The sequence below is a fragment of the Taudactylus pleione genome, unplaced genomic scaffold, assembly GCF_031769625.1.
Source record: "Taudactylus pleione unplaced genomic scaffold, aTauple2 ptg000122l, whole genome shotgun sequence".
Classification (NCBI taxonomy): domain Eukaryota; kingdom Metazoa; phylum Chordata; class Amphibia; order Anura; family Myobatrachidae; genus Taudactylus; species Taudactylus pleione.
This window is the reverse complement of record NW_028284524.1, coordinates 5,181,249-5,189,937: the sequence shown is the minus strand read 5'-3', so window position 1 is coordinate 5,189,937 and position 8,689 is coordinate 5,181,249. Positions and strand designations below refer to the sequence as shown.

The window sequence follows — 8,689 nt, the reverse complement described above, 5'->3', positions numbered from 1 at the left end:
GCAAGTGTGATGTCTACAACATATATGTAGTGTCATCTATCTATTCAACTTGCAAACAACTGTTTCAGTTATGACATGACTTCCAATATAAGGTTACAAAAACACAGAATGGTCTAGAACCTTACAGATTCTTCTGAATTGTCTATAGACATATCCAGATATTGCTGCGTGTGGCAATGCACAGCCGTGTAATGACTCTGCAAGCTAGGCTTAGTTATCAACAAAAGCACCATTTCCTCTATGCCCTCCCTGAGGCTTTAAATAGCTCCGAATCGTGACTTCATCCTCTGCGTGCTGGCACTGGGCCAGGCCAGGATTTCAGCTCACACGTACCAGTCTGATAAAAGAAATGAAAACGACTCTAATTGTGTTTAATGAACGGCAAAGATTCTGCCAATCTGACATAAAGGGAGCGATCAAAAGAGACAGAACACAAGATTCTGCATTAGTCCTAATGGTTTCTTCAAAGTCTGTGATGAAATACAGTAGTCAGGGTTCTCTGACTTCCAGAAAAACATATGAACTTACCAGGAACAGATGAAATATCCACTTCTCTTTATTCAAGGACAGATTTAAAATGTCATGGACAATGTTTTATTACATTTTGCAGCAGGGGGTACATTGTACAGTCTTGTCTGACTACTGTTTTACAACCACCCAGTTTATTAAGGAAACTAGTTGCTCAACAATTATTTATTTATTAGCAGTTCTTTATATAGCGTACACATATTACACAGCACTTTACAGAGAACATTTCATTCACTTCAGTCCCTGCCCCAGTAGTGCTTATGCTCTATAGTCCCTACCAGCGGTGGCAGTGATGCCCCTCCCCCCGGTGTCACCCAGGGCGGGGAGTGATGCTGTGTGTGCGGCGTAGCCTTGTGCCACCGAAAATGGGTGTGGCCTCGCGTTCGGGGACTTGGCCATGTTGGAAGGGGCATGGCCTCGCGGGCCAAATCCCTGTGATTCCATGCTTCTACTCAGGGAAGGTGGGGGGGTTGTGTGTGCAGGAGGTGTGGGTTGCCCTGTGTGCAGTGTCTGCTCCCTCACAGTGTCGGGAGCCGCACTACACCTTAGCAGCAGCCAGGCACACACTCTCCTCCCCCTGCATTCACTGCCATCATCCCAGCAGCACCCAGATGCATACCCTACCCCCTTCATTCAGTGCCAACACCCCAGCAGCAGCACCCAGACACACACTCCTCTAATTAACTACCAACACCCCAGCACACAAACATCAGGGTCTTCCGTTGTTGCTATTTGCTGCTCCCACAGCAACAGCAGAGTAAGCAGGTGCCACGTTTTTGAGAGAGAAGTACCATCAAAGGAAAGAGGGGCCCTGCTCTCCAGCCTCTGCCCTGTCCCTTTTATGAACTATGGTGCGGTTTCCTTGCTGGAAATCCATCCCTATAGATCGGACTCCATGGTGGGGGCCCTGGGAGAGGGTGGACTGCGGCATCTGCCCCTTGGGCTCTCTGCTTATTCCTGCTCTGGAGTGTATAAAGCAGAACCTGTAGCAATGGAGGTGTGTGTGCCCCCTTCGGGGCTGGCGCCTGGAGGTGACTGCCTTCCTTTGTCTCCTGTATTTCTGCTCCTGATTATATGACATTTTGTTTAATAAATGTGCTTTATTTCATTTAGAAGTCTGTAGAGTGACCTTCACACTACAACTGCAGGGTAACTACTTATTTATTAATATCCATTTTATTATCTGCCATTGGTCATATCAAATAATACAAAATGTAAACATAGTAAATATTATATACATTTTTTTAAATATATTAATATATAGCATTCAGGTGTAGAGAATAGATAACACAAGCTTAATTGCATACAATTAAATAAAATAGAGCGTTTTATTCCACCTCTCTTCTGTTACAAATGTCTCTGAACATGCTTTTTTTGCTTTGCTACCAGATCAGAATCTGCCCCTTTGTTCAGGGCCATAACTAGGGGTGTGCAACAAGTACCACCTCTCAGAGCGCAGGGCTCTGTGCGCAGCACCGTCACCTCCCTGATGGCCTTTGCTTCTGGCTAGAATGGGGCCTGGAATAGCACCCTGCAGCCAGGATCGCTGCTGCAACACCACCAGAGCGTCCTTTAGATGCTACTGACAAGCACCCTAAGGCATGTACCAGGACCGAAACTAGGGTTTTAGTCACTCGGGGCAAGACAGTAATTTGGTGCCCCCCCCCCTTGGTAATTCCCCCATAGTAATGCCCCCTTCAGCAGTGCACCTATAGTAATGCCAACTGAGGTAATGTCCCGTTTAATGCCTCTGTACTAGTGGACATATGGTAATGTCCCCATAGTAATGCCCCTGTAGTGCCCATATGGTAATGCCCCTGTAGTGCCCATATAGTAATGCCCCCTAGTAATGCCCATATAGTAATGCCCCTGTAATGCCCATATAGTAATACCCCTAGTAATGCCCCTGTAGTGCCCATATAGTAGTGCCCCCTGCTAATGCCCCTGTAGAGCCCCCTGGTAATGCCCCTGTAGTGCCCCCTGGTAATGTCCCTGTAGAGCCCCCTGGTAATGCACCTCTAGTGCCCCCTGGTTATACCCCCGTAGTACCGCTTACACACACAATATAAAAAAAACACTTACCTTAAACCCCGCTCCTGTGACCACCGCCATCAGGTCCGCCAGGCTGCTCCTTGGAACTATGGGAGAGACGTCATGACGTCTCTCCCATAGTACCTGTGGGGAGAGCCGGAAACTGGAGTTCAGGAGAGAACTCCAGCCTCCGGCTACCGCGGCACTGCATAGAAGGAGCCGGGCGCCCGCTGGTTATAAAATCTTAGCTGGTGTCCGGCTTGGAGCCCCCCTGCTGCTCCGGGCTGGAGGACACTGGCGCCGGGTGCAGCGGCACACCCGGTGCACGTGCACCTCCAGCTCCCCCCCCCCTAGTTGCGGCCCTGCCTGTACACCCAATCTGAGCGTCCTTAGGATGCTCCAGTCAGCGCTGCAATTACCGGTGCTGCCAGCCCGCCCCCTCTGCGCAACATAACGACGTTCTATGGGGGCAGCCAGACGCAGGGCGCATTTGTGTTCTGTTAGGGAGATGCCTTTGTCAAATCACTGCCCACTGTGCTACCTATGAAAAGCTCATCTGGACAATGATGTGCCTAGTGCTCAGACGTTAAATCCATAGCTCATCTTACAAAATGACCCATTACCTACACACAGTGGAAGCATCTGTTTTGTGGGCTGCACAGACATTCAGCCTGTGATTCACAACATGAGGTTACTAGTGCCTAGCACATTTTTTTGCTAAATATTAGGTCAGCCCACAAAATGGCTGCCTCCACTGTGTAAGTAATGGGTCCACTTTAAACTACTTCTGTAGAATGTGCTAATAGGAATGGTCATTTGTAACTAGATTGTTTTTTATCATCATAACTCCAGAGTCCCAACTGTTCTGATATTGTCAGGACAGTATTGATTTGCCCAATTCCAAGTAGTTGCCTAAATAAGGGTGTTTCTGTGGATCTGGGGTGGAATTGTTTTTGTCACAAATTTGCTTTTATAAATGTTGGGTTGTATGTATCCTGTGGATATAATTAGACTATTTCTCCAGATACAGTACATGTAACATCAGTTAGAAGATCGGCCATATCTTGATAATCACGCGTCCTCTGTTAGTCTCTATATCCATCAGTGGGGAGAGAAAAACTCAGATGAATACGCTGAACTGTGCGAGAAGTTGGAGCTATTTTCCCAGTCCACATCGCTGAGTGCGCCTACAGACCCCTGCGGAGACTCATCCTGTGGCCCTTTACTAGGATCTGGTGAGGCTTCCAGTTGTGCGCAGTGCTCTTGAACCTGGAGGTCACAAGAAATGTATTAGATATCTTACCTTATTAGATATCTTACCTTACTTTATACTGATATCAGCTAATGAAAAAAAATAAAACAGTTAAGGCCAATTCGTAATTTTGTGTGCACTGTATTTCCTAATGCCTATAGCAAGGCAACTGCTATGTATTCTCTCAGCTAATAATGGTGAATGTGGCATAGTGTATGTGTGCCATCTATAGTAGTAGCATAACTCATTTTGACAAATAATAACAACAACCCAGGCTGCTAGATTTATAAAATAAATAATAACATTTAGTCAGATCATCGTGCACTGGATGAAATATGTTGTGCTGTAACTTATAAATAACAATTTGGGGAACATGGGTGCACAGATAATGGCAACAAATGCTGTCATTTCTCCTATAAAGTATAGAACATGAAACAAATATCTGGTTGCTATGGGTAACAGCAACTTATTGCAGTTACCACTGCAGCAGTGTCCAAGATTAATTCTTCGATATGTAAGACAAATGTTATTGTATGGAAAAGATGATGGCTACCATCTAAGTTTTAGTATGGCCAAATAGCATAACTGTGGCGGGGCATGCTGGGATGTCTAGTTCTACAACAGCCGGAGGACCGCTTATTGCCCACCCCTATTCTACAGCAAAGTAAATGAGCAATTTGTTTTGTAGCTAAATGTAAAACATTAGGTATAAGACTTTCTGTGTGTTTCTTCTATAATTGTATAGTTATCAATATGTATATTTAACCAACAATAACTTCTCTTGTCACCTTTGCTGGGCCTTCAATAATAATTGCTACTAACTGCCTTGTGACCCAGCAACTGTTGGCATGAAAAGATCTGCTCCTGCCTACTGATGTCTTTATCAGAGGAGGAACTGCCTGATGACATGGTGGGACAGGTGGCAGCTTCTTACCTAAGATACTGCCAGCTGCTGCTCCTCCATCTCGCTGACGGGCTGGGAGTGTGGCTCGTGACTATCATTGCACAGTCACATGCCCTAAAGGTGGGTACACACTATAGCGATATATCTGCAGATCGAGTGATCTGCAGATATATCTGCAGATGATGGTCGTTCATGCACAGTGAACGACCATCATCTGCATGCTGCAGCGGGTCTGGGCGGATTGGGGGCGGGTAGCAGGTGTAGCCTAATTGTGGAAGGCATGGCCAAGCCCCCTTCAAAAGCAAAACATTTTCGACGCTGTGTTGCGCGCTGGGGAGGGGGGTGCTGTGTGCCCCTCAGCCCAACGCACAGCCAATGGAGGGCGCGATCAGCGTGATCGCTCCCCCCTTTGACATAGGAGACTGCTCGGGCTGCTGCTTTAGCAGCCTCGGACAGTCTCCCAGTGCAGCCCAGCACACAGCGGCGTGTGCTGGGCTGCTGTGGATGGGGAGCTGTGCCGGACCCAGGTAAGTAGTACCCGCTTGCGGCTCCCATCCTCTCGGCGCCCCTGTGTACGGGTGATCGGCTGATCGCCCGTACACACTTGCCGATGGACAGAAATGTCTGCAGACATATCTGTTCATTGGCTGTGCAGCACATTCTGCACATACTGGCCGACGGGGGAACGATATATTAGCCGATATATCGGCCAGTGTGTACCCAGCATTAGAGGCCTAGGGATTTATTTACTAAGCCTTGGATGGAGATAAAGTCAACGGAGATAAGATACCAGCCAACCAGCTCCTAACTATCATTTTTCAAATACAGCCTGTGACATGGCAGTTAGAAGCTGATTGGCTGGTACTTTATCTCCGTTGATTTTATCTTCATCCAAGGCTTAGTAAATAGACCCTCTAAGGAGGTAGCAAAGCACACCTCGGGGTTGAGAGGCACTGCATATTATGGCCTCCCAGAGCTAGCAAAGGCACTGGTCATGTTGCAAACCCTAAGATTAACAATAGTTGTATGAAACTTACAGTATTTAACTGCCGAATGAGCAATGGTTGGACTTCAAGCTCCAGTTGCCAGTCACATTGTAATATCCTCTGCTGGAACTGCTCCAGGTTCAGCTGTCTCTGCAGTTTCTCCAGCCGTCTTTGGTTCTCCAAGTTGATATTTTTCTGTGCACCAGAGGTTTCCTGTCCATCTTTCTGGATTAATTGTTGTAGCTCACAGATATCTTGGTGTAGACCCTGTACTTTCAGTTTAGAGTCACTCACCTGTTGCTCCAAGGCTTTTGCTCGTCCTGCTCTCCATAAAAGAAACATCATATGTTCTCTCATGTCCTTTGACGGCGTTTGGCCCTTTTGGTCACATGAAGACAGGAACGATCCAAAAGGTCTCCTTGCAGTTTGCTCTTCTACCTGAAATTCACCACCTGGCTTTGGTTGATGTTGGGAAATTGTTAAGGGATTCTTGCCCCGAACTTCATGGAGGAGGATCCAATTACGTGCCAAGTTAGCTGTCACTAGGCTTTCTTCAAATATATCTGGGATACAATGCAGTAATGCAACTGCACGAGGTGTCCCAGAACTATGGTGGTTCTGTGCCAGGGTCCCTGAGCTCAGTAGAAGGGCCCAGCTACGCCTATGGTGAAACAACTGCCTGGCAGTGCCTGTGATGTTAGGAGGAGACAGCGGGATGGGACAAGGTGTGGTTTCTGCCTCATCATTTACATAAAGGTTATCACACAACGGAAAAACAACATGATCATCAAAGGCATTCTTCATTGCTCGCAGATACCCCAAATATGATAGGAACCAAGAGAAATACCTGTAGAGCTGCACCCTTTGTTCCCCAATATTGGAGGTTGATTGTACATATTTCTCTATGTGCTTCCAGTTGTCAAGCTGTTCTTTGTGTTCTTCTGACAACAGGGCCAGTGCTCTTTGCAGAGTTTGCAAGTCAAAATTTAATCGACACTTCTGAACCTGCTCCTCAAACACTTGTAGCTCTTCCCGCAGTGATGTATATAATCTTTCCATGTTAATTCCAGGCCACGTTCTATTTTGAGACTATATTTAATCATAAAGCTGACAGCCTTCTTAAGCGATGATTTGCTGCAATTTTTCTCCTCCAAGTTACCCTCAGTTTTTAGGCGATTTTTCTTAATTTTCCTGTGTACCAGCTCCAGTGCCCCCCAGTTCTTCATGTAACAAAGTATTATGTTGCTCTGGACAGCTCTCAGTTCTTTGTGTGTCAGTTCAGTATTTGTGATCCTGTTCAGTATCCAACCTTTGCTACTCTTTTCACCTGTCTCTAATGTCTTGGCACCTTTGCTGGGCTCTAAATAACAATTACTAGTAACTACCTGGTATCCCAGCAACTCATGGCAGGTTCAGACCTGCTCCAGCCTACTGATAAGGCTTTTTGTTTAGTTTTTACATGTCATTTCTAACCAGTGCTCAGTGCTAATTCTGAGTCTGGTAAAAGGCTGCAGACCTGACACAGATTTATGGGTGTTATACGGTGTTACACATACATTTTAGCATTCACAACTATTTCTAGACAGTTTAGGGAAAGTGGGTCGGTTTGTGCTGTGTGTGGAGCATACATATGATACATTGAACACTACACCTAAAGTTCCAGATATGTTATGACCACTATCGTACAGTTTATATCAGATATGATATATTGATACTGTTATTTATTTATTTTTAAATATTTGCTTTGTATAAAACTTCACTTATAAAAATTAAAAAATTAGAACAGATAATGAACTACTACCCAGCAAACAAAACAGTGGATGTAGAAATTGTTAATTTTGCTAAATCATAGACAACATTAGGAACAAACATTTTCAAGGACATGTTTTCAAAACCTGAGATTGTTCTAAGAAATGATGGATTGCCTGTAAGTGGTATAATATCAGTGGAGGTTAGTGGTATAATATCAGTGGAGGTTAGTGGTATAATATCAGTGGTTAGTGGTATAATATCAGTGGAGGTTAGTGGTATAATAACAGTGAAGGTTAGTGGTATAATAGCAGTGGAGGTTAGTGGTATAATATCAGTGAAGGTTAGTGGTATAATATCAGTGGAGGTTAGTGCATACTTACCGATATTCTGGCAGCCCCCTTCGGGGGGGAGCTGCCAGGTCGGTGCAGCAGGGTGGGAGTGGGCGAAGTGGGAGGTGTTGGCGCGATCTCATCATCGCAGCCCCCTGCTTTATAATGTTGATATTATCGGCATTGTAAAGTGGGGGTGGGGCTACAATGATGCTATTAAATTCGAATCGCGCCATCACCCCCCTCGCACCACCCCGGGCACGGGGGATCGCGGGGGTGCCGGTGGCCATTCCAGGGGTCTTGCCTACTCTTGTGAGGTGCCGGGAGACAAAACAGGCAAAAAAAGGCCACTATTAATATTTGCTGACCATGCATTGTCACACACAGAATAGTTGTTATTGGGCTTAAATTGCTGTATATGCAGAATGTTCAGAATATGCAGGTGTTCAGCCTTGGCATTTCAGCTAACATAGATAAATCAGAGAGCAAATATATTGCTCTTTGTTTATACTTATAATTGAGGAAATACTGCCTACTGCTGCTAACAAAAGTATAAAACTACTGTAAGTCAGAGGCGTCATTTACCTTTGTGACACCCGGTGCGGCAAGGCTTAATTGTGTGTGCCATAGGGGTGTGCTCGAAAGGTGGCGTGGCCACGACCCGTGAATCCACGCCTCCATATGTGTGCCGATATTGGGGGCGTTACCACCTCCCGTTCTCTGCACACAGTGGGGAAGCCCACAATCTCTCCCTGCCTGTCTCCATGTCACAGTGACACCATCCAACGGGGTGACACCAAAATAGCAGAGCAGCTCTGCTATTTTGGTGTCACCCCCTCGGATGGTGTCACCCAGTGCGGCCCGCACACCCTAGTGACGCCAGTGCTGTAAGTATTCCACAACCTTG

At 46.0% G+C, this 8,689-nt stretch overlaps 1 protein-coding gene across 1 annotated transcript; it reads right to left on the bottom strand.

The window, feature by feature from the left end:
- Window positions 1-2,939: 2,939 nt before the first annotated feature.
- On the bottom strand, window positions 2,940-7,014 carry LOC148524016 (uncharacterized). Its single transcript, XM_088472399.1, has 2 exons — window positions 5,753-7,014; window positions 2,940-3,828 (listed from the first exon to the last, which is right to left on the bottom strand). The coding sequence occupies exons 1-2, from the start codon at window positions 6,758-6,760 to the stop codon at window positions 3,661-3,663; spliced, it is 1,176 nt and encodes a 391-aa protein (XP_088328525.1). The 5' UTR covers window positions 6,761-7,014; the 3' UTR covers window positions 2,940-3,660.
- Window positions 7,015-8,689: the final 1,675 nt, after the last annotated feature.